This window comes from Xiphias gladius, chromosome 14 (assembly GCF_016859285.1).
Source record: "Xiphias gladius isolate SHS-SW01 ecotype Sanya breed wild chromosome 14, ASM1685928v1, whole genome shotgun sequence".
Classification (NCBI taxonomy): domain Eukaryota; kingdom Metazoa; phylum Chordata; class Actinopteri; order Istiophoriformes; family Xiphiidae; genus Xiphias; species Xiphias gladius.
The window spans coordinates 24,208,299-24,235,229 of NC_053413.1; the positions used below are offsets into that span (position 1 = coordinate 24,208,299).

The following is a 26,931-nucleotide window of genomic DNA, read 5'->3' on the forward strand; positions in this document are numbered from 1 at the left end:
GGCCTAAGTGTATTAGCATGTGAGAAGAGTTCATTGTCTGGGGAGCATGAAAGTGCTCAGTAAATTCTGTATCAAATTGCTTTTTACATATAAACATTTCATGTTTAAAATATGGAATTTTGGAATAATCGTGACAATAGACACAACAAAAAGAAACTAGGTTTCATCCTCCAGGGAACATGAATATTCACAGCATATGCCATGGAAATCTGGCAATTAACATTTCAAATACCTTGTTATCAACCCAAGTGTTGGTCATGGCAGAATTTTGAGCTGATATTGATACTAGACCAAGGATCAGTGGACATATCTTGCTCTTAACCAAAGTGTTAGACAGACAGAAAGACATGAGCTTAGTTGGCTTTTGTTGAGTGATTCGGTATTCTGTAGTTTTTATGCATTATTTCAGAACTGCAATGCTTTTAAAAAAAAGTAGCACAGACTCTTCAGCACTTCTACTGGGTAATAAATTAAAAAAATATAACATCATACCTTATGCAGGCCACATCATATCAACATGGAAATGGCACAGTTGGCCCCATCGGGCACAGTAAGTTGTTGTTTCATCCGCTGTATGGATACTGATTATGTGACTGGGATGCTTCGTGAGGCCTCGACAGACGGGGTCTGTGGTGATACGGTCGTTGGCATTCCTGATATGGAGAGTCTGTCACTGGCCCCTCCTGCCTGAATACCTTTGTACGTGGTGCAGGTTACGAAAGACCGCAAGCCATGATTGGTCGGAGTTCAGTGTGTTGTCTGACATGTCTTTCAGCCAGATCACAGCAGGTGTGTAACTGTTGTATAGTCTGATCCTGGCGTGCGACACATACTCTGTTCTATTTTTTGTCATATCGCTGAAAAATAGGCTTCTTGTCTTTGAGGATAGGACTACATATACAGGCAGAAGAAAGAGTTTCCCTCCAACATTTCTTTTGTTTCTTATTAAAAACATGTTCACACGTAACAAGCCATGCTTGTAACTTTGAGCTTGTATGTAGAGCAGCGGGTGGCCAAGAAATTGGCTCGCTGCTGTTCGAAGAAGGAGAAATGCATTGTCTTTCTAAAAAGTCACGTGGCGTTTAAGCTACTTTCAATGTGTTTGTTCTTGGTAGGGCTTTCTGACACTCTCTCTGCCTGTGGGCTTGTGTTCTCCTGTTTGTGTGTGTGCTCAGTGGGACACTGGTCAGCAGCCTCCTCCCTCAGAATCCGTCCATCTGGTGCTTGAGCTCTGTGTCGTCATTTTGGCCCGACAAATCATTTTCCTACAGGCACACACACTCATACTGCCTGCTTTTTCGGTGTTTGAAGTGTCTTTATTGTTTAGCAGTCCATTCAATCAACCCCAGTTTATCTGTCCAGACAGACTTCTCACCCCCCCCCCCACCCTTCAGTGTGCAAGGTCACAAACATTGTCTTTATGTCTCGTACTGCAAAGAAAATTTGCAATACAGCTTTTGAAGATTGGAGCATTTTGAGAACAAGACATGGTCCTATCACAATGCAATACTGGTTAATGTCCTGCATAATAATGAGCTGTATAACACTGTATGTATCAATCAGTGACCTTGACGCAGTGTTATGTATTTTGCATCAAAGCCCCTTGTTGATGCTATTTTGCATTAGAAAGATTGCCACTGAAATAGTGCACCTGTCTTTAATTATTCAACTCACTTTAATCGATCGCCTTCTTATTTGCTGAAGCAAAAGATCTCAAACAATCAATGAATTATAACACAGCCCTTTTATTTGTGATATTTAATATGGGGAAGGATACAAATGTGAAGGAGTAGGGCTAATTGGTGATATTTTGCATAGCCAATCAATGCTAGCGTGTAGGTGGAAGTTTCTACAGTACTTCCACATCTATTCTGCTTGATGTTGACTAGTTGATGCCAATTTCAGACCAATACCTGTGATGAACCTGTGTTAGCCACTGGTCAGAATAACAGCTCAACGATACAGTTGAGTAACAACTTTAAGGAAAAACCAACATGACGACTAACACAAGCGTTTTAGGGCACAAGTGAGTAACTTCCCATGTGGCTCTGGCTCTAGGTACAGATCTGGGAATTTCTTTAATAGATTTCTTAACATTGCATGACTGTATTGTCTTGATTTATAAACTATTTTACAGATTTTCAGACACAGATAATTCACCCTTTTTGGATCTCTCTTAGTTACGTTGCTTTGAGAAGTGAAATATCAAATGTTGATTGTGTTGCTGTCAACACTGTCGCAGCGATTCACAGGACAAATGTGAAGGATTTAAATTTTGCAGGAAAGTTCCTAAAGTATGATTTATATCCCATTATAGTCTCAAAATGGATTTAAAGATGTTTCCCTCATTCACTCGCTTTTCTTCATTCCAGTTTCATAACAGTTTTAGTCCAGAGTTAAAGGTCAAGCAATGCAATTCATTTTTGGCATCTGCCAAAGCTTTCATCCCAAATAGATGAAAATGTAATAAGTCACTTACTGTATTCTGATTTTTTTTTTTCTTCTCCTTTCTCTTTGCAGGAGCTGGAGGTTGGTCCCCTCTCACATCAGACAAGTATCAATGGTTGGAGGTCGACCTGGGTGAGCGCACCAAGATCACCGCGCTCGCTACTCAGGGCCGCTACGGCAGCTCTGATTGGCTGACCTCGTACCTGCTGATGTTCAGTGACACGGGACACAACTGGAAGCAGTACAGACAGGAGGACAGTATAGGGGTGCGCCACACTGCACATGCATCTATCACATGAAAGTCCTACATCAAAAGTCATTTCCATCCCATCACACAAGTGACACAAGCTACACGTTTGGTCTTTGCCCTCGTATTGACTTTATTTCCGCCTCAGGGATAAATAAACATCATCGTATCTTGTTCTGTGTAACTCATATGAAGTGATGTAGTGGCGAGCAGTGCCCAAGTATGTGGCCCTGTGAATACCGTGCAGATAAATCCAGCCATCATGAGCTTGCCTCTTCATTTCTAATGGATGAAACCTTGCAGGAGAGCTGCTGAATGCACAAACTTGTTGCCAAGCATTTAAGCTGCTGTTGTGATGACAGAAAGGCATCGGTTTTCTGTAACCCTAAGTTGTGCTTTTTGACCGTCTCTACTTTTTGACTTTTAAAAGAGGGTAAACACTGTGTTTACTGTCACTGCTAAATACCTTTTTTTGAAAGGTGTTAAAAAGCAGGAAGGAATACAAAACAGACAGTTTGTACTGCAGTTAGTCACCCACCTCTACTGGAGGGATGGTAATAACTTCTTAACTATGGACAATACCTATTATAGTCACTAAAATATTATACTAGGGTATCATTATAATGCTGCTTATTTGTAAGTTTTAATATTCAACAATATTCTGTAATTGCAAATTACATTTATTATAAACATGTTTTAAAAAATGAAAATTAGTAGATTTTATTAAAATGGCTGGGATGTAAAACTATAGGCACAAAAGTTCATTCTTGACCTTTGGGAAATCAGAATTATCTGAACTCAGTCCTCCACTTACTATTTTTTCAGAGCTTTCAGCTGTATCTCAGAGTCTTCTTCAGCTAAGGCATATATTCCCTATGCTAGGCTTTGAATACATCACTTCTTTTTTTCACAAGTTTTACAAGATTCCTTGGATATAAACGCAGAATACTTGCTGTGCACATTTGAGCTTTCTATGAAGAGGTGCTTGAGTTTGTTCACCTCTTAAACTGACAGTTTTAATAAATAGTCAAATAGTCAAAGACTGTGAAAGTTATGGCTACCTAGGGAAATCGTCAAACGTGCCAGAACCCTTGCTTCCATTTTCTCAATGAAAACAATGTAATGTGAACTCTGTCCTCTTGAATGATCAGTTTGCCATCTTACTCTCCAACTGAATCTCAAACTCTATCTAATACTCGCTGTAGAGTAAGCGACTGAGTGAATGAGTCACGAGTCTGATTTCTGACACTTCCCAGGGTGACCTATCTTTTTCAGTTGCACTGGAATGATGACATCAGCTAGGTAATCTTGCCTCTACTTTACTGGGCATTTAAGCACTCCTTCTGGCACTGATCGTGCGTGAAGTCATGGCAAAAACATGGCACACCAGAGCCAGAATGCGAAAAGGCGCAGCTGGCCTCCGTAGAACTGAATAACGAAGAAATCCGTCAGATGGACAGCCGAGGCAGTGAGGCATCACCTCCCACCTCCTAGTAGACACAGCCCTTCACTTGAGGGTTTTCTCAATGCCCGAGTGTCGTGTTGGACTTGTGTTTGTCCCATTGTGGTACATTGTTCAGTTTACAGAGACACTGGAATAGTTTTGATCTTGTTTTTGTAGAGAGAGAAAACATTGGTGAATCGTGTCAGCACAGTTAGCCACTTAAAAACTTCAAACTTTAGACCCCTACTGAGTCTAAGACCGAATCAAAAAGTGCTAGAAACATAGAAAAGGTGCATTTTTCTCCCTTCTATAAGAGTGGACATTTATTCATGTTGAAGCCTAATTCGTTACAGTGCTGGAAAGAGGAGCTTTTGATTAGAAGCCAGGCTGAGGCAGTTTCCTCATATGGAGAGAATCCAGCTAATCTCAGCACTGAGGATCTTCCCTGAGAGAGCAAAGAGCAGCTTCTCAAAGCTTAAAAACATGTTGATCTGACACTTTACATAAACTGCACAATCCCAGTCACATTTCAAAGTGTTTCTGAACTTCTGTGTGTTAGTCAGCCAGGCTTAGAGAGGCTGTCAGAGGAGAAGGTTGACGGCAGAGCTGCTGGATCAACCACAACATATTTCCTGCTGGGCTTCTGCTTAGAGGGCTGGAGACCAGGGATGCAGTATGCTGTTTTCTCTTTTCTACTTTCTCTCTCATTCCATCCTCGTTTTCTCTTTTTTTCAGAAGCCTGTGGGTTCATGGAAATATACTGGATCTCTCCCTTACTTTTCTTTTCTCAATTTCTGACAATGCTGGTCATCTCCTTCTTTCTTCTCACCATATGATTTTTTTCTCCTCCATTTTGTTCCTCTATCGTTTCCCTTTGATACTCTTTACTAAATCTCCTCCCTTTTCTTCTTCTTGCTTTTTATTCCTCTCTACTTTTCTTTATTTCCCATTCACAGTTAATCTTTCTTTCTCCACGTCTTGTTCAGTCTCCCTCTCTGTGACTGTCAAATGCTGCTGTTGGATAATTTACATAATCTCTCTAAAGGTAAATGAGATTCTGTCCTGTCTTCAGTGGCATTTGTTGGGTTAAAGGCATTTCTGTTTTACTCAGAGCTTTGCAGAGACGATGCGCTTAACATCTTTGTCACACAACCGCATAAACACAGAAACACTACTCTTGTACACCACCATATGGAATTATCTTCAACAGAAAAACAACAGCAGTGGTCTTTAATTCAGGCACTTAAAATGACATGTTTACATCTTCTTTACAAGGACCTCTTGTGGCCATGTGAATTACAACTGTTGTCCATGACGACGAAAGGGGGAAGTAGTCTGACATTATCATCATCTTAGAGAGGAGGTCAGGGATGCTGGTTAGGCATACAAATGGCGCAACCTTGACCCCCGGGAGATGAGTATTCTGCGTGCTGAATTTTGCAAGCTTCCAAAATTATATTGAACATCTATGTGAACAAACAGCAGGATATATATGCAGAAAAAAACACATAAGATTAAATCACATAATACAAAATAACACCATTATCCCCAAATATTTTACTATGCAGATACTCTGCCATTGGTATTGAGAGGTTAAGATGTCTCCCATAAGTGGTGATTTTGGGGGGGGGGGTTCTCCGATGTAAAACATTTTAGGTATATACACTAAGTAATGTACTGATTGTTTAAATGAGGAATTAGATATAAAACACTTCTTACTAAAACGAAAAATACAATATCTTTAACCCTCGTCTTTGATAGTACAGTATGTCACCCCCTGGTGCCAGGCGTACAGTAATATCTGTTTCTACCCCTTTATATTTAGAGCATTTATGCATTTTTTGCAAAATTAAGTGTGGTTACTTGGTTACTGCCTCTTTTTTTTTTTTTTTTTGAATGCTGCCTTTGTTCTGCACCTGACTTTGGATGACCACGCTATCCGCCGCCCTTAACCTTAACCTTAACCAAGCAGTTTCACTTGCCTACATCTACCGTAAGCAAACTGTAACCAAGAGCTGGCAGATCAGAAGTCGGTCATATTAATCATTGTTGGAATGGTCTTTCTGAAGGGTTTCGAAGGCACTAAACATTGTCATCCTGCCCGTAGGGTGAACCAAATCATAGAACCCTGTTATCATTTTTCTGCTTAAGGTTACGCTCCATTGGATTTTATTTAACACTAGAGATTTCAGCTTCACACATACAGTACACAAGACAGCTGAAAACATTGATTAGTGAATAAAACACGCCGTGCTGGAGAGGAGTTGTGTTATATGTCTTTATTTGTGATATAGATTTGTCAGTTTAACTTCCAGTAAGATTTTGAAAATGTTCCTAAAGTCCAAGAGATAAAAGTCCTCAGCAAACAGACAATATAAACCCTCTACCCAATTTAAGCAGAAAAAATTACCAAAAGTGACATTGCAAGGTTGTCTTTTGACATTTCCTTTTATTACAATCAAACTCAAGGTCTCTTTTCATCAAATGAGGAGATCCAGCTCCACTATCTTATAATTACAAAGGACTTAATAAGTTAATTATGTGTCTAAGCTTTTATTCGGCAGTGGGAGAGCCAGTTAACCTGCATGTCAACTTCAAGGGAGGGATGTAATTACGATAGATAGCCAGATGGAAGAGATGGAAAGAGATGAAGAGAACGATCCATCGGGCATTCAGCCCAGAGTCAGAAAGAAACAGATGATCAATTCGCTGCTCATACTTTTCATGCTCTCTGCAGACAGATTTTTGTATGAAGCAGGTTAATGAACATAATCTCCACAAAGTGGAAGTTTCCAAAGCAGAAAAGGTGTTAAACTGTTGCAAGAGTTCCATCTCTTTTACTCTCTATCTCCTCATCAGAAACAAATTTTTATACCAAGCAAGCTCTGCTTCCACTAACTGTTGGCCTCTGGGAATGTGGTGTATTTTCGATATGATAATAAAACAGGTTGGCACAGTGGTCAGCTTCATTATACACATCAAGAAACAACATAGAGGCCATATTCATATCTTCTGTTGGCTATATATGCAAGTTTCTTGGGAGATGAATCCTCCAATATGAACAACCATACAGGTTATTTGGCCTTACTTTCAGATATGACCCATAGGAGAGTCTCCTGAAATAGCGTCCCTATGGCTACAGATGTAACGGACCTCTGTTGTTATGGTTATAATAATAAACAAGCTGTTAAGTTCACGATACGGTCTCGGTTTAGTTAGGTTAAGGCACAAAAACTACTTGGTTAGGTTTAGGAAAAGATCATGGTTTGGGTTAAGACAAGTACTTCGTCAAGGTTAGGGGACGTCTGTCGTTATGCTTACAATTATACACAGGCGGTTAAGGTTGTGGAATGGTCATGGACAAAAGAAACAACGTTGACCATCAGTTTCAAACAGGAAATGAACAGTGGCTTCTTGTGTGAAAGTCCGATGTTTTGTGGACCTATCCATCCAACCCGACCTCCTCTCAACGTGGGCTTTGTCGCCTGACTTCCTCCTTTGCACCCCGTCATAATTACTCGACGGCTAGAGCTCGCGTAACAATAAAGTGTAACTATGGGTTGTAATAAGTTGCTTGCACAGACGACCTATAGGTGGACGACAGCAAAAGTGTTGGAGATGGAATAATTGACCATATAGGGCTCGGCATTAATGTTCATTTAACATAAAAACCCTGCACTTTCCCAATGAAGTTGGGGTATTTTTATTGCCAGAGTGTTGTAAAAGTTGATGATGATGTAATAGTTGATATGTTTGTCGAAATAATTGTGCAGCATATCAATGTAAATTACTTCATTGACTTCAGGAATCATTGATCCTGTGTTGCTGAACGCTCCATGTTGAAATCTTCCCCAGACTCAATATTTCCTTTTCTATGCTGATAATTAAACTCAACTAATCCAAAACCATATTTTAGCACTGAATGGATGTCACTTTGCTAATTATAAAGTATCTTCTAGTTAATGTATTTCTTTTTCGTCATGAATGGCAGGATTTTTTGAAATGACAGCTCCCTGAAGAAAGATGAGACAGACTGAAATCAAAGAAATAGTGATGATGCCACTGATAGCTTATTTTTCTAGAGTTTGAGTTTAGATCAAACAATTGTTCTTAACATTACAAGCAGACTAGTAGGGTATATTATTATTTTTGTCTTGTATTTTATTGTGTCACAAACAAAGCTCGTGATTAAATGTTGGTTTAAATGATTAATCTCAGTTTTAGTAAACTCAACTTTCATCTAAATTGTGCAACACAGCTCTGGTTCTATATACTGTACTTTTTAGCTATGCCAGTGTGGCTCGGTAAAATTTCGTGCAGACGTTCACGTCCCTCTCAGGTTAAATTTTGATCACTTTGATGATCCCTTAACATTTCATCTCTCTCCATTATCAAGTCAAATTTTTTTTTTTTTTGTCCAAATGTTAGCAGGCTAACACACTAAACTATGATGGTAAAAATTATACTTGCTACAACTGTGAGCATGTTAGCATACTGATGTTAGCATCTAGCTCACTGTCTCACAAAGCTGGTGATGTGACTTGTAGACTCTTAGTCCTCTTATTTCAAAAGCAGTTCTGTTTAACTCTTTCTTTGCATTTATATGTGTTTGTGAGATTTTAGAAGTACCATTAATGCATATATGCAGTTGAGATATTTCCATAGTGTTTGTGTGTTTTCAGTCTTTTCCAGGGAACAGTAATGCAGACAGCGTGGTTCAGTACAAACTGCAGCAGCCGGCGATCGCTCGCTTCCTCCGCCTCATTCCTCTGGACTGGAACCCCAGCGGGCGGATCGGACTCCGGCTGGAGACTTACGGATGTCCTTACAGTAAGTCTCATCTTCCTTACCAATTTGAATGCTCCTCAGGGTTTTCGTCCAGCTGGAAAAATGTCTGGACACTGGTGTCAATGGTTTCATCCAAACAACCTGCTGGACCTGTTCACTGGCATCTAGGGAAATTTAGTTTGCACTGAGGATTTACAGTAACCCGAAAAATGATAAATCCCTGTGACTGACCGAACATCATCGAGGGAATCACTATCTCAAAATTCAATATATAATAGATTTAATTTTGGTTCAATGAAAGTGAAACACCACGTACATTTTTGTGATTTCCCATGAATACAAAAACCACAAATGCTTTCTGGCAGCCTTTTGTTGGAAATATTTTCGTGTTTCATAATTATTTTACATTGTCACGTCTGTTATTAACAGTGAAAAACAACATGTATTTAAGTGTTTACTTTTCACACAAAGCATATTGTGTTAACGGTTTCCTTTTCTTCCTTTTCAGTATCTCAGATTACACAACAGACTATCTTGGCAGTTTCAGTCTTCACATCATCACAAGGAAACTAAACAAACATCTGATTGATCAAAGACTGATTTATTCAAACTGCGTGTTTTTCAAATTTACACAGCAGTTTTTCATATCAGTACTGACGCCATACAAACCCAAATATTACAGGTTTCCTGTTTGAGCCAGGAATTGATTCTGATTTTGAATAAAAAACAGATAGGAAATCTGTCACTGCTCCTCTTATTTAAGCCATAAAAACACGTTGTAGCTTCATTTTCTCATTTTCCTGTAAGCGGCTAGGATCAGCACGACTTTACGCACATTACTTCCTCTTGGATATGACTGCTCTTCCTCTTATTCTTCATCCTCTTCATAACTCTCTTGGATTCCCAGTAAAAGGTGGAATTACCTGGTTGGCCTGTTTTACTGATAAAGCAGGTGTTTGTAATGTTTCGTCCTCTCAGCTTTAGTTTCCCGCTGTGTCTTTGCTCTGACTTTTGTCCTCTCGGCTGTTTGTTTACTATATTTCCTCCCTCATAAAAACACAACATACTCATGAATATCAAAAACAGCCCCACACACTCACATATAAGCTTGAATATATTGATCAAACAATAAATATGAATGTGAAAATGTGATTTCCATATGGACTGTCTGGGTTTCTGTCCACAGCTGTTAGTTTCAGTGTTGTTTTTGATACTTAGTTGCTTGCTTCCTCTGAAAGGTTTGTTTAAATAACCTGGAAAAAAAAATTCATTGGTTTTGAACACGTAGCTGGTATGCTGGAAAAATATTTGCTGATACTAATATGCCTAATATTCCAAAGGGCTTTGATACAATAATTTAATTAGTCACTACTACAAATAAACTGGTTTTTTAAACAGTGTGCTCTGTCAGGTACCATAATTGATACGGAGCGATCCGATCTTTTTCAGTTGGTCTCCTAGTACAAATTAATCTGTATTGGAAACGTGAAAATCTCTCACATTACTTACTTTCTTTCCTTAAGAAAACTGTTTCAAAGGCTGAGCATAAAATTTAAAGTTTCCCTGTGGATTTTACTTCAAGCCAAAGTTATGTTTACTGGTGTATCCTTGAGGCCTAACAAACATGATGAATACCTTTTCTTTCTATAGAACATCTGTAGAGCTGATTTTGGCAACATTTTACAGGTCCTGTATTTTCCAGCTAATTTCCTCAAGATTTCCATATAATTTCCCCACAAATTATCTTATATTTAGCTGTTAATTGCAAGGATATTTCCAAGAGAAGTCTACGCAATTTGGTATTAATTATTGGGGAAATGGAGATGGTGTTGGTTGTTACAGTTATCAAGCACCCGCTGTTTATGTTCAGTTTTCAAGAAAAAAATAGGAAATGATGTGGTAGGTAAGTGAAAAATATTTCATAAACAGATGCCAGTATTCAACAGAGTTTCCTAGGCAGACAGACAAAAATTCTGTAGAACCAAACTGTGTAGGCCTTTCCCAGTAGTTTACAGCTAAACACCAGCTAATTTTTACTAAATTATGAGGAAAGCTTCCAGGAGATTAGCTGTAAAATACAGGGCCTGTAAAATAACGTGTGCTTGCTAGCAATCTCCGTATGTCCCTGCATTTTCCTGGTGCGCTGCTGCTTTTCTTGGCCTTTTACCGCCACATGTTGATCATGGACTAGTGTGACGTCGCTGGTAAGAATGTGTCACGTCGCCCGCGACCCCATGGCATAATAACGTGTGAGATGCTGGACTGAACACAAATGTGGTGAACAGTGTAGGGCATATTATTGCACTTGCTGTAAACAGAAAAGCTCGGTTTTTGTGCCCACGTCATGTGCCATAAACAAGCTCCAGTAATCTAGGACTTAAGCAGAATGGAGTGAAAGTGTATAGATTAGTAGAGCAGTCTAATGTTTTTCAGCTTTACACAAAGAGGATGACTCAGCGCTCGGGGGCTTCAGCCTGCTGCTCTGTAGGAAATACACTGTACAACGCAATAAGAGCATTAGTGCAAACGAAGTGGTTGTGTGATGGTGTGCGAGTCTTGATGTAAGGGAGTCAAAGAATTGCCAAGTTCATTAAAGAAAAAAACATTCAGTGAGAAATTACTTGTACGGCTGAAAAGGAAATTGCTGCTGAACTCAGCTGCTACTTGTTTTAAACAAGTCCATTTGCAGTCAGTTCTTTACAGTCTACACACCCCACACTCCCAACACACACACACACACACACACACACACACACACACACACACACACACACTGTTTACCTCTGCTCACCTCAGCCTTATCCTCAGCCCAAACCCCCACCAAGCGGCAGACACTGAAATCTAATGATGAAAAGTGATACAGAGAATACAGATTCAGTCTTCGCTGTCTGTCGTTCCCTCTGCTGCAACCACAATATCACAGTAACTGTCCAGATGTAGGTGAGTGTGTATGTGTGTGTGTGTGTGTGTGTGTGTGTGTGTTTTTTGGGGGGGTCTTTTTGGTAGTGTAGTGTCGACATTGTTTGCGAACCCTGAATGTTTAAACCTCAGTCACATTCGAGAGACATACTCTCACAGTAATGCATGAAATTAACAGCAACTCTGACACACGATTATCCACAATGAAGGAATAAATTAAAGCACACAGAGATTTACCCAGACACGGAGAATATGATCACTGCTCAGCTGCTGATTTTGGTTAAGGCTCTGGTTTGGATGTTTTACTATTATTTGAACATAAAGTCCTGACTCGTCCTCCTCTGTTTTGTTTTGTTCCTCAGCCTCCGATGTGGTGAGCTTTGACGGCAGGGGCAGCAGTCTGGTGTACAGGTTTAGTCCCAGGCTGAGGCGGACATCTAGAGAGGTCGTCTCCCTGAAGTTTAAAACCCTGAGGAATTCTGGGACATTGGCGCACGCGGAGGGAGAGGGAGGACTCAGCCTCACCCTGGACTTAGAGAGAGGAAAGCTACTGTTGCTGCTCAGACAAGGTAGAATACATCACATACGTACTCGTATCCGCTGAAAAACTGATACTGTAGGACATCTTCTCATACATAGTGAGTACAGTGGAGAAAACCCTCTCTGGTAAAGGGACTGTACTTACCTAGCGCTTTTCTAGTCTTATCGACCACCCAAAGCGCTTTACACACACTCACACATACTGATGGGCACAGCCATCAGGAAGAATTTGAGGGTTCAATATCTTGCCAAAGGATACTTGAACATAAAGCCTGCAGGAGCCGGGGATTGAACCACTGATCTTCAGGTTTAATGGACAACCCGCTCTACCACCTGAGCCGTAGCCGCCCCCGCTTTAGTTTTACTTTAAAAAGTAAATTAAGGAGACAAAAAAAACAGGCGCCCCAAATATACTGTACCAAAATTTCATGAAAACGAATGAGGAAGAAGAACATTTGTAATTCAGAGATAAGACAATTTAACAGCGTGCTTATCAAATGTTGTCAAAAAAGGCATTAAACAAGATCCCAACATGATCTTTCTCACAAACCTACTTATTTGAAGACTGTAAAGATTCTGTATCAGTTTCTTTATCAAGAGAAGATAATGAAGAGGTACATGTGCCAGATTTTTTTCATTCAGTAGGTCATACGAAAATAGCCAAAATGATCAGAAAGGCCCATCTGACAATGTCAAGGAACAGACCAAAAACATTAGAGTCAAAGTTTTTTGACACATGATCAGTCTTCAGTATGTTGACATCTATAAAAATAAAAGTTCGGCTGGTAAACACATTTCCTCTGATAAGCAACATTACATTTTCATCCCTTTCACCAAGCAGGTATTTACTACCTACTGTTTGTTTCGGACTTCCAGTATAAAGAAAACCTTAGGCTGAAACAATTTTAGATTAGGAGTCACTTTGTTGTCATATTGTTACCGAGGATCTGCACCAGGTCAGGGACAATAGAAAACCACTTGAAATAACTTTAGATTGGTTTTGGTTGGATGAGATGGCCGACACGCACGCTCCCACGTGATTGGTTCAAATCTTGGCTCACACTCGGCTGCTGCATCTCTGTCTAGTTACAGCTGTGATGGATGGTTCCTGTTTACTGTAGCATGTGTTAGTGGTGGTGTGTAGTGGTGTGTGGGAGTGTGTGTGTTTGTGTGTGTTTGCGTGTGTGTGTGTGTGTGTGTGTGTGTGTGTGTGTGTGTCAACGGGGTTAAACTAGCGGTTGTAAAGCTGGCATGCTGAATCATCACCATACGGTTCTCCTCTCATTAGAAATCCCATCTGGCTGCTGAAATACTTTCTCCATCGATCCATCGATCCATCCATTAATCCATCCATCTATATTCTTTCTATCTGTTTGCCCCCTTTCCATTTCACATCTCCCCAAAACTTTCCCACCACACCGTCCTCTCTCTTCTTTCCTTTCATCTTCCTTTCTGTCCAATTCTCTGCCACAAATACAAAATATTCTCCATCTCAGTGTCGTATTCTTCCATCACCTCTTCCTCTTGCATACATCTATTCTACCTTTTATCCGTCTGCCACCCACTTTCCTCTGTCCCTTCTCTTTCTCCATCTCCTCTCACGAGAGGTAAACTTGTGAAACTGCCTCACTTCGAGAATAGATGATAGCACAACCTTAAAGAAATGAACATTTTAAAGAAAATGTATGACATTTTAACACAACTACTGTATATTCCCTTGTAAATCGTAAAAAAGTGCATCACCTTTAAAAAGGACCCAGACATCTTAGGAACATCTGTGTCACCTTGAGTAGACAGACTGTGTCACCTTCAAGACAAACTGTTTTACTAAAACACGATTACCACCTGGGCTTCAGGTGAAACTGCTCCTCCTTAAACAGAGCCTGTGCCATCATAGAGACATTGAGACACTTCCACCTTAAAGACTGTATCAGCTTAAAGAAAAACTGTGTCAGTCACCATGAAGAGAGACTGCAGCTCAGGGAGAGGAAATTAAAGCCATCCATTGAAATGACAGAAGAGAAACTGAGCGCTTCTGCTGCGACCGATCCATACTGAAAACAACAAGCACTATTTCCTCTTCTTCTCTTTCATCTTCATCTGTTTCTTTTCCCCTTTTTGTTTCCTTGCATGACTCTCTGCTCTATCTGTTTCTCAGACTTTCTGCTCTAGTTACTGTTGTTTGTCTTGGTTTGTCTCAACAGATCTTCCATTCTTTTATTTTTTAAAAATCAGACCAGACCATTTTCCTTTTTAAAGCTGTCCTCTCTTCATTTTTCTGTCTCCTCTCTTTAATATCTCTCTGTCCCTGACACGCACACACACACACACACACACACGCACACACACACACACACACATACACACACACACGCTCTTTTGATATTCCCCCCAAACATCTTTTCTGTTTTCCTCTACATTCATTGTTATGTATTTCTGTCTTTTGGATACACCAACGCAGTTCTGTGCCTCTTATGTTTTATAAAGGCGGCCATAAGCCTTTTTTCAGTTCAGTGTCCTTCAGCAGTTTTTCTCACATTTTTTTTACTTTATTTCCTCTTTTTCTTTCTGCGTGAGCTTTTTTCAGTTACAGATGGGTTATTTAAGGTCATCTGCTCTGTGCATTGACCCTGAGCTCATGCATGATCAACTCTGCTGCTGTCCTAACACTAACACACCCAGACCTGACCCTTCTGTACAGTAGGAGACCCTGAAGTAATTACTGACTACTATTTCTATTCAATAAGACAAAGTTCAAGGAGATCTGGTAAAGAAGCGCAACGAAAGTGCACAGTGAGTGTGCGTCAGGCATGCTGGGGTGTTGGAGGTGTTAGGAGAGGAGATAGTCTCAGTACAGGTGAGTCTTTAAGAGATTCTTGAAAATAGAAGGACACCCCTGCTTTGATAATATTTGGTAGCTCGTTCCACCGTCGGGGGAACCACAAACAGTCTAGACTGTTATTGCCACGTGCGCAGGGATGGCAATGCCAGACGTCGTTTCTTGGAGGAACGCAGTGGCTGAAAAGGAGCATAAGCTTAAGATTGAGTTCAAGTAGATGGGCGCAGACCCAGAAGTCAGTCTGGAGGCAAGCTTTAGTGACTTGAATTTGAGCCGTGCAGCCATGGATAGCCAGGGGAGGTCAGTGAGCAGCGGAGTGACAGGCTGATCGAAAACCAGACACGTAACATACTGAAATGATGCACCCTGTTGCTGTGCGTGGACACATATTCATCTTACTTTGTGTCTACTCACTTAATTACTTGGAAACCCATACACCTCAGATCCTGAGCTTGATGGATCAAACACTAACCCTGTAAAGGTAAACCCAATACCAGGACTGGCGGTTGAACCCACATGGGTAATTGCCCATTGGATCTTAAGTCCAATGCCTTAACCTCTTCGCCATCCTGGTACTAAAAGTCCCGACTCTGGTGGCATTTGAACCCACAACCTTTGAACTGCATCTCAGATGTTCGAAATAGAAGTCCGATGTGCCATCCATTGCACCACAGAGCCTGTTTTTGCTGATTGTCTTACTCTTGTACAGTTCCTTTTTTGTCTTTAATGTAAAGTTGAAATAGGTCAAATTTCTCACACTTTCCCCACCATGCTCACCCACCTTGTGAATTATTGGTACTGTCGAGCTTTGAGGCACACATTGAGAACAGCTTTTAATGGAAGGTTTGTGTCTGAATCAATTTTATCAAAGATTATCAACTCCTCAGTGACATTTGAAGACTTCATTTCAAGCCAGGTGGTCAGTATGGGAAAAGTTGTGATTCTGACAGGTAGATTTGATGAGGATGTTAAGAAGCAGTGTCATTAAAATAAAGAATGTTCCTACATTGCGGAAATTGGATTCATTTTCAATACAAATGGCTGCACGGAATGTCTCACTGGCTCGAGAAAGATGTTTGTCCTTCACTGAACATCTAAACTCACATGAAGAAACAGTGGTTACTTCATAGCCTTGTAATGTAATACACAGGTCAGTGAATCACCTACCTTGCTATGCTGTAGGGTTATTATCAGCCGATATCCCCTGTTGGATACAATTAGCGGACGATCATATTGTGACTACGTGTTTCAAAATCTGCACCGGTAGCTAAGCCCGTCAGGAAATCTCGCAACACTTATCAAATCACCCCACATAAAATGCCAGTTTTAGTGATTCGAAATACTGAATAAAAGCCCAAAAGTTGATTAAAAATAAATATCAGGTCAAGAAACCAGATTCTTGGCAGCTTTTTCCAGTGTTTGATGCAGGTTACAACTGGGCCTTTTTGGCTGTAGAGTGGCAGCAATAAGCAGGTAGTCAGTGTCTCCCTATTCCCCCCTCATACTTTCAGTGACTTTTATGAGTTACATTATGATTCTGCATGTCTTTGTTTTAGTTTGATCATTCCATATATGTTTGACACAGAAGAAGATATTGTAACTGCTGTGGATAGGACTGTCATCATTCTTTCATCTTGTGTCTACAGTTTGGCTTATGATACAGAATTGACTCTCTATATTGAATCAGTAGGGGGAAAAAAACGGAAAAAAACACAAAAGGAAACTTGTGAGGCAGACGAACTTCAAACAAACCTCTCACTCTGTGTCCCAAGTTGTGAATAATTGCAGAGCTTCTGCTTCATGCTGATTATGTGACAGACACAGTGCTTTATGAGAACGACTTGCTGAAATAATTATTCCGGCCCGTTGTCTGATAAGAGCTTTAAGTGTCTTTCTTCATAATCAGATTTTGAGCAGCCATAATAGAATGGCAGACAAGATACAATGGGGCGATACTGTCTTGAGGACAGGAGTGGAATGACAAAGGAACTGTGCACTTCAGCACAGAGTACGGTAGGGCACATCCAGTCTGATCCCACTTCACATGAGGCAAAATGCTGAAATTTAAGCTTGTTTTAGACTTAATCCAAGGCTTTTTCTGAACACGTTTATTTGTTCAGCACCTGCATGCCTGTACAACCAAACCAGTACAACCATAGTGTGCTTCCGTTTGCCACTATACAGCTTTACCAAGAGTTTAGTCTCTTGCTCATGGGGGCATAAGATATAGGTCAAATTAAGCTGAATTTTATCCATGAAAAACAGGTCATAGTCAAAATAAAGAAAGCTCATAATCAGAAATCACAATACTTTCCTACTGTTTAGTCTAGTAGGTAGCAAGTACAGCCTTGTGAAAATAATCTGGTTTTGTTGACTTTATTTGGTCCATTTTGTCACAAAAGAAGGATCAAATGTGTGGCGCAACTTTGACCTGTGTAAAAAGTATCAAAAATAATAAAGTCAAATTTTGATAACAGAGGCACTGATGACAGCTACTTAGAGCAGGAATTCAGCAGAAATGTCTACTGAAATGGTTATATTTTAAGATTTAAAATTATAATAATAACAATGCTGCTTTTTAAGGTCTTGTCACGATGGCTATGTATCAAGCAATGCTGCCAGTTCTCTTGCACCATTAAAAATGAGCTGTTGAAAAGCAAATTAAACAGAACTGATCTAAAGAGTTCAGTGTGAATGTGAAATTATAAAGGTAAGTGCAGAAGCAAGTTTTGAAAGTCAAAAATGTTAGTACCTGGTCAAGTTACTTTTACTTTGAGCTCTGGATCAGAAAAAGCACAAGGTAAATTGACCTTTCACAAATTGCAAAAAGTACACATACTATATGGATAAAGGTCAGTGATGAAAGAAGTAAAGAAATGAAAAACTCACAATCCCAGATTTTTCTGAAATGGTCTGACGATTTCAAAGTCCTTCCACTCTGATGCTGCTAGACTGAAAACTGACTTCACTGCCAAGAAAAGGGGGAACAGAAGACAAAATAGAGAGCGAGGCGGAGAGAAAGATAGTGATGTTTCTGTATGTTAATACCATGAAAGTGATTTTCTATTTGCTTGCCCTCAGACCTCTCTTATTGATTCTTCCTTTCTCATTCCAGTCAAGCAGTAATGAAATCATCCGCACTCAATCATAAAGTCCTCTCCCTGTCTCCTCCACCTGCATCAACATAATAATAGTTCCATTAATCAATGCCAGTAAAGTGATATTATGTGTTATTAATTCTTGCCATCCTTCCTCTCATATTGATTGCACTGTCTCTTTCCGTTTGTCCAGATTGTAATCAAACAATTTGTCACAATGGATGTGTTGACAGGACAGGCTCCCTTTGTATCGTGAGGTCCACATCTTAACTCTCTCTGTCTGGATGAAGCTGTTTTCCTCATCCACGTTGCCATCAAATGTATAACCTCACAAAACGGGCTGTAGTATCAGAATTTACATTTGTCCATCATCTTCCAAACAGTCTCTGTTGTTCTCTCTGAAGTTAGAATTCTCTCTCTCTAAAGAATATCTAATACATTTTTAATGACTGACTGTATTCAGCTCTTTCTGCAATCCCCTCTCTCAGCAGAAACACAAAGTTTCTCTTCCTAGTTCTTCGGGGGGATGGATCCCCACAAAATACTTATTTGGCTTGGCTGGTGCTCATCTATCATTAATGATGTCTCCCTGTGTTTCTTCTGCAGTTTTTCAGATTTGACTTCATCACACATTTGGCTTCAGTTCTGAGTTCAAGCATGCAGATCCCCAGTAACGCCTGACGAAATGAGAGCGGATGGCTTAGCTGTGCTCCTCTCTGTGGGATTCTGAGAAATGTGAAATATTTAGACACAGTATGGAGGCTGGTGTTTTGTTGCTGTCATTGTGCTGCTGTTCCCTTGACACCAGGTCGGATTGTGAGGAAGAAGCAGAGTAGCAGGTCAGACAATGAGGAGACAAGAAACCAAGAGGTCAGGTGACAAACAACGGACTGTCAGGTCAGATAACTAAAGATGGGAAACGGGGAAAAACAAACAAACAAATGACATAACTAAAAACAAAATAGATTACCTGCTGTTCTACCTAATAGAGGTAAAGCTGCATATCAAATGACTAGAATAACAGACTACATTAAAAAATGAAAAAAACACACTCACAAGTCAAATAGCTATTAGAAAAACTTTGTCTATCCAGTTTCCCAGAGAAGTTTAGACTCATTTTATGCATGAGGTTTCTTTTTTCTTCTTTTTTATGTCGAGCTTAGACTTTGCAAATTAAACAGCGGTGATGTGCTGATTAATTGACTCAGTCTGTTTTTGTAATTTCCATTTCTCACTATTTGATTAGTTTTCAATAACAGTCTATTTCTCTGTCTGCTTTATACTCACCCGCCTCCAATTCTTCTTCTGCCATCCATCCATCCTTCATGTTTTTCATCCACTGATGGCTGTACTTTCTCTCCCTGCCTCTGTTCTTCCTCCTCACATTCATCCTTCTGTTTGTCACCTTCCCTCTCTTCCTCCTCTCTGATCCTGCACCAACCTTGTTTTCCTCTTACTCTCTTTCCTTTTATTCTTTGTCACCTGTCTTTCTCCTGTCTGTTGTTTATCTGACCTGTTATCCCCCTCTTCATCCTTTTTCTTACCCTCCTGTATGCCCTCTTTTCAACTATTTTCCCTCCTTTTTTCTTTCCTATGACTCACTCTTTCTCCTCCGCCACCACCTCAACGTATTCATGTCCTTCTTCTGTCCAATTTTCGTCTTCCCTCTCTTCCTTTATCTTCTGGTCTTTGTCACTTGCTTCCTCATGACCTGCTCTTTTTTCCTCCTCTCCCTCCTTCATTCTTCCTCTTTCACCGCCTGTCTACTCCAACCCTCCTCCTTCTCCTCCCATCCAGGTGGGAGTTCATCCTCTGAGCCCCGGCGACTGGCCTCCCTCGGCAGCCTGTTAGACGATAGGCATTGGCATCACGTTGCCTTGGAGCGGGGAAGCGCTCACCTCAACCTCACTGTGGACAAACACACTGAGAGGGTTCAAATTCCTGCGGAGTTCAGCCACTGGGACATCAAACAGGTGGGATGAAACCCACCGCCCTCACACCGACACACACTTACACATACTGTAAATATTAACACATGCATACACATTTGCAATTCAGGCTTGTTTCATTTTTGCCATTCTGTGTATCTTTTCATCCTCATACAGCTAAGTGTAGGGGCAGCCCAGAGCCTCGACGCGCAGAAACCAGTCGTCTCAAAGAGGAACTTCCATGGCTGCCTGGAAAACCTGCTCTACAATGGCCTCAACTTGATAGAACGAGCTAAACACAACGACCACCAAGTTATTCTAATGGTAAGTACCTTAAACCGTGAACACCCAGTTACTGTAATGGCTCTCTCTAGCTAACCATTGTTATCGTCACTCGCCAGTTTTTCCCTTTGTTTCCACTTTGTTTCCATGCTTGTTGGGAGTGAAGAGGTCAGAGCCTAAATGACAAAAATCCACTCTGTACATACTCATCATCTTCAGATACATACCAGTGTTGATCAATTACAAGATAAGCAATAGCTCAAAAGGGTAGATACAAAGAGAAGTGATTGCCTACATAACTTGTGGTGACACATGGACTTGTTTTACCTTCTCCAGCGTGATGATGACAGATGACATGAATCACTTGGGGAAAGCAAAGACCTTTGATGTTCGTCTCCTTAAACTCTTTGGACTGAAGGAAAAGATAAAAGCTGCAGGCTAGATTTGGGCCACCAGAAAAATCTTTTGGGCCTGCCAAAGGCTAATAACACATTCTGCTTGGTGTTTTTTGTGACTTTCTCATTCCAAGACGTCCTACCAGACATCATGACACACATTCACTGAAGCTTCTCCAGTGCTAACCAATCCTTCACATGCATAAATAACCACAGATCACCGTCTAGAGTGTAGGAGATGTGTATGTCTAAAGGCATGTTGACATCCTTAGAGAACCACTGGGAAATCAACTGGATGCTGTCGCTGCTGCTAATGAGCTGTGAGCTGGTTAATGAAGCTAATGAGGTCTTAACGAGGACAGTGACTGATGTGAGGACAGAGGAAAGTAGACGACGGTTAGACAGTCAATAACGCTTCCTTGTCTTTGTCATTAGGACCTTTAGATGTTTCTACAATGACAATAAGTGGAGCGAGCTCAGCGGAGAGCAGCTCGGAACCACTTCTAATAAATGATATCTTGTTACAGTAAAGGAACAGAGAGCAGAGAAGCAAGAAGTCTTGCTAAAAATTATTCAAAGTGTCACATGTATGGCTGAAGATCAAACAGAGGCTGTTTTACAAGAGTGCTGTAGCTCTAGAGGTAGTAGAGAATTACACTTAGTTGTTTTTAATAAAGAGAATACTTTTGGCCATTCTTAAAGGCATTATAAAAAGAATTAGAGCCTTCAATGATGTATGTGTCTGAGGGGGATTTTGGCTATGTGTGCTAGTGAGTGGTTTTTGGGGGATTTTATAGCTCACTTTTTACTTTACATTTTGCAGTGGTGCTGCATGCTCCACCATGTACTTTCATATATCACTTTAACTACTCTACAAAGGGCTTTTAGATGTCATTTGTATTTCCACAGCATTATGAAGATAGCAGGCTGATATACCCAGCAGAGACCCAGAACTGCAATATATTACTGCTGCAGCTTTAGCAATGGACCAGGTGTCATTACCACAAATCCAAAAAAAATGCACTGCATTGTCTATATACTGTTGTACTGTTCACATTCATATACACACCTTCCACACCTCTGAACTGGGTGACATTGGTCCTCTCGGTTTGTATTCATGGTTTTTACTCTCAAGGAGACTTGCTGATGAGATCACTGCGACAAGTCACATCGACACACCCTCTGTATCTGATTAATATTCATGTTTAATGTTGTTTTATCTCTCTGGTAATCTTTTTTCCTGTCCCGCCTCCTCTCTCCCCACTCTGCATCTCTCCATCTCAGGGCAATGTGACCTTTTCTTGTGCTGAGCCAGTTTCCGTCGCCGTGACGTTCCCCGGCCCCCAGAGCTTCCTCCAGTTGCCGGGGGCAGCGACATCCGCTTCAGGGGGCGTGTCCGTGAGGTTTCAGTTCAGGACGTGGAACAAGGCCGGCCTTCTGCTGACCTTTGACCTCCCTCAGCAAGGGGGAGTAGTCTGGCTGTACCTGAGTGAGGCCAGACTCCGGCTACATATCCATAAGGCTGGCAGGGCAATGCTGGAGCTTATTACAGGTCAATCTAACAACCTATAAAACTGATTCTTATGTCAAAAAGGTAGATACTAACCTTTAGAGCCAAAAATCTTAGTTCTAACTGAGAAATACAAAACAAATATGCTTGAATTTGTTTGATTTTACGTGGAACTGTCAAGGATTACCTACTGGGCAAAGGGGGCAACTGCCCAGGGGCCCCAGACCCCCATGTTTACTCCATATTGTTTGGGTCTACATAATTAGATTAATCTCAAATATGTTTGAAATTTATACCACTGGAGCGAAATATCAACTCCAACTGGTCCTCCATCCTCCATCTTGTGGCCGTGGTCTTGTTGAAGGACTCTGCGACAAAATCTAGTTTAAAGACCTTCATTGTTTTAGTTTATATTGAGCTTGTGTGTTGTGTTTTGTCATTTTCGATCAAATTGCCTCTATTTTTTCTATTTGTCAAGTTAACTAACATAGAAAACTTTGTATTATTCGATTATAAGAGAACAGTACGGCTGCATCCAACAGTTATTTTCACTATCAATACATCTGACAATAATTTTTCTTTAATTATCAATTGATTGTTCAGATGTTGAGTTTACTCCTATAGAAAAATGTGAAAACAAATATTTAGATTTTAGAAGCTGGTACCAGTGGATTTCTGGCATTTTTGCTCAAAAAAATTACTTTAGCTAATAATCATTCATCAAGATTGTTGCCAATTGCTTTTCTGTCAGTCAACTGGTTGGTTTTTTCCGAGTGCCTGGAAAAATAATGAAACTGTCATGTACAGTGGGGGTCAACAGGGGCCCAACAATAAATGGATGCCCCAGGGCTCCCTGGGAGGTTAATCCGGCCATGGGGACTGTGAAGCACATTGTAGCATTGTTTTGAAAAATGCTACATCGATAAACATTAGTGATATTTTTGTCATCGAATGGTCTTCAGGTTCGGCTCTAAATGACGGTCAGTGGCATTCAGTGGATTTAACCTCCGGGCGAGGACGTCTGACCATCGCTCTAGATAAAGAGGAAGGAGGTGTCGCCCATGCCAGCCCCTCTTTTCCTGTCACCGTAGGAAATCAACTCTTCTTCGGTGGTAAGAGTGGAAAAAATATCAATATCACTTAAGGCACTGTAGAAGGTGCTGATCGCTAAGCCATTTTAGCACCCCAAACTAAAAATTAAGCAATCTTTCACATCAGTGCGCTGGACATGCCTTGATATTAGTTTAAATGAATTCTCACTGGAATACCAACAGGAGAAACACAGCATAAAATTTACATTAATGACATAAACTAGCTCTCAGAAGTAGCTCTCAGAAGGTTCTAGCTCGTTTTGCAGTAGCTGAATGATAGTTAAGCTATATTCAGACTTTTAATTTCTTCGTTCGCATTTCAGGAATATTTAACTAAAGGATGAATTTTAATGCCCCTCATTAATAAATGAAACCATTTATTCCTGCCTTTCATGTCTGGATTTAACCTCATTTCGTCCGCACTCTCCTTTTCTTCTGATCCCGATGTCTGCCAGGGCCCAGAGTGCCACACTAAATGCAACGGCTGCCTCAATTTTTGTTTTATTTATTTATTTATTAATTTGAGTTTTGGGGAATACTACTATAATAGTATAGTTGTAGTCATGACACCAGTTATCCAAACGTGCTCCAAAATGTATGTTTCAGTGTCAGTGTGGTTCAAATTAACTTATTTCATATTTGCACTTAAAGACATGTATTAATATTTGACAGTTGTTGACATTTTATATATTGTACTGTACAGCTGGTGTCATCAATACTCACCTCTACAACTGTGTGTGCACTGAGCCAAATTAGGTTATGGCTGTTTCATAATGAAAGTTATATGTCTGCGTTATGTTTCTCCTCTCCTTCTTTCATTTCTCTCTCTCCTCTGTCCTCCTCTCATGCTGTTCTCCTCTCTCTTCCTTTCCCTACCTACAGTTTATCCCTCCCTCTCTTTCTTCTCTCCCGTCCCTTTTCCCTGTTTCATTCTCCACTGGCTTCCTCGTTGCCTCTTATTTTTTCTTAACTCTCATCTCTTTTGTCCTATCTCTGCTCAGTAATATTGCAGTCCAGGCATGCTCTATAACTGCTCAAGGCTTTTTATCATCTTGCACATACACACTTACACATGACATAAATGCATGCTCACTATCTCCTCTGTCACATTAAGTTGACTATAAAAAGATATTTGATCAAGGTTTGACCTATAGAGTATTTGCATTATTCCAGACACTTGAAAATACATAAACGACCACAAATCACTGCTCAACTCTCTGTGTGGTAGAACAACTTTACCACAATGTCTCTTTATACTTCTCTTTAGTAAACCACAGTAAGTTTTAGCCCCTACAGAATCGTGTACACTGTCAATGCGCATTAACCCCTACAGCAAATGAGTGTGTTTTCAGCCATTTCCTCAGAGTGAATTTTAATCATCACATTGGGTTATATTCCACTTTAGCCATGATATATCTTTCATTTATGTAAAAAGTATCTGTAATACAGCAGTTGACTGTGTTTAATTGTGTTTAATTTCTCTAGAAATGTCTCGGCCAAATGAGTTGTTGTTTTTACAGCACTGGAAAGCAACTAAAAAGTGAGGTATCAGCTTCTTGTGCCATGAACTGTTTGTGTACTTGACCGTTTGCTTCTCCTCAGGTCCCATTAGTGTTTTTTGATTGGATCACTGCTGTCATGTCACTCCCCTCATTATTGTTCCGTTGTCTACATGCTCCTGTGCCTTTCTTGTCCAGGTTGTCCTGCTGAAGACGACAGTAAGAAATGTAGAAACCCCTTCGACATTTTCCAGGGCTGCGTGCGTCTCATCACTGTGGACGACCAGCCGGTGGACCTGATCCTGGTGCAGCAAAGACTGCTGGGAAACTACAGCCACCTGCAGATCGACATGTGTGGCATTATTGACAGGTCAGAACCACCAAAACCCATCTTACTGGTCTACCATTAAACCAACTTTTTACCCACTCTGCCATTACTGAGACATCCCTGCAGATACACTTACTCCTTAGATAGTTCAGCATAGCACAGCTATCGTTGTACCATCGAGCACATTTTCCTGTCTTTTTTCATTTCACTTTTAATGTTTATTGATCGCTGTAGTAGCTGCTATCATTTCATTTATGATTTGATGTTACAATATGGCCAAATGAGGCCAATTTTCCAACGAAAGCACCCGCGCAGTTGTAGCACATGACCTTTAAAAACATTGGTGTTAGTTTCATTTTTAAGCCCAGTGGCTTCAGCACCTAAGAGCCTGAGCTTTAAATGTCAAAGATTCAGCACCTTAACCAAACAGCCTTGTGGTTACTAGAGTGTTCTCAAATGCACTATACTTGACTAAGCTATGTCTTCAGGACTTTAGGAAAAGTTTATGGCACACGCTGTAAAGTAAATAGCAGGAGTAGGATTTGAACCGATGACGACAGAGAAATCTGCAGTTAAAAGAAGGTTTTTTTTGCCATTGTATTTTTGACATTGGTGGGCTGGATACAGAGACACCTAAAGCTGGAGTCGTGTTCTGTCAGCCAAAAGTTTGTTGCCTTTTTTTATTCTTTTCAGTGCTGCCTTGATTATTTTTTCACTCAATTCTATATTAGACACAATTTTTGTGGAAGCAAAATGTATTTCTTCTTTTTTTTACTTTTATTTATTTATTTTTTTTGTAATTTATTGTGAGGTGAAATGATGCAGGTTTTTGCATCCAGGAAATACACAAACAAAGACACACAAAGAATCAAAAGCATTCACTCACACTCACAGAATTTCTATTAAGGAATGGACAATTGTTGTTCGGTGGAGATGAGGGGTATGAAGTAACCACCGACAGCCCTGTTTGTTTTATGTTTTCCCTCATATCTGACGAGTCAATGATTCTACTCATTTTTTCTCTCATCCCTGTCTAACTAAAATAATATGTGTTATTCTAACTTGTGTGTCTCCCTTTTTGTTATGATTTATCAGCTTCGATCGAGGCTGTTTCAGTTAGCACCATGCTGTTATCAGTAGTGTCACTACTTCATTGTGAATACCACTTTTAAAGCAGAAATTTTTCTAATTTATTACGTTGCACTCTGTTAAGGATGTGAGGGGTTTTTATTCAGGTTATATTCCTGCTGGAGCTTTTTTTTTTAAACCGATGCTATGTAGGTTGCTATGGCGTCTACCAAAGGCCCGAAAAATGTTCTGTTTTAAGTTGCCCCATTGGCCTAGGGTTGAGCCACAATGTACCTGATTGGCATTCTGTGAGGCTGTACTTGCCCACATGCCGATGTTTAACCGGTATTTTGTCACAAAGCACTGGAAAATTTAAAATTTGGGTCTGTGCTGGTGCAAGATGAAAAGACAGAGAATGAGCAAAGTTATTACATTTTATCCTGAGGGGAACATGAATGTCTAAAACAAATGTCATAGAAATCCGTCCAGTAGTTCTTGAGATATTCC

The 26,931-nt window shown here is 40.3% G+C and overlaps 1 protein-coding gene across 1 annotated transcript in view; it reads left to right on the forward strand.

Annotated features, from left to right (window-relative positions):
* The window catches only part of LOC120798997 (contactin-associated protein-like 4), a 106,508-nt gene that overhangs the window by 37,773 nt on the left and 41,804 nt on the right, over window positions 1-26,931 (forward strand). The window contains exons 8-15 of the mRNA XM_040143796.1: window positions 2,521-2,714; window positions 8,822-8,969; window positions 12,209-12,415; window positions 20,121-20,296; window positions 20,429-20,575; window positions 22,213-22,480; window positions 23,401-23,550; window positions 25,227-25,398. Coding sequence (XP_039999730.1) covers window positions 2,521-2,714; window positions 8,822-8,969; window positions 12,209-12,415; window positions 20,121-20,296; window positions 20,429-20,575; window positions 22,213-22,480; window positions 23,401-23,550; window positions 25,227-25,398 — 1,462 coding nt within the window. The remainder of the gene's footprint in view (window positions 1-2,520; window positions 2,715-8,821; window positions 8,970-12,208; window positions 12,416-20,120; window positions 20,297-20,428; window positions 20,576-22,212; window positions 22,481-23,400; window positions 23,551-25,226; window positions 25,399-26,931) is intronic.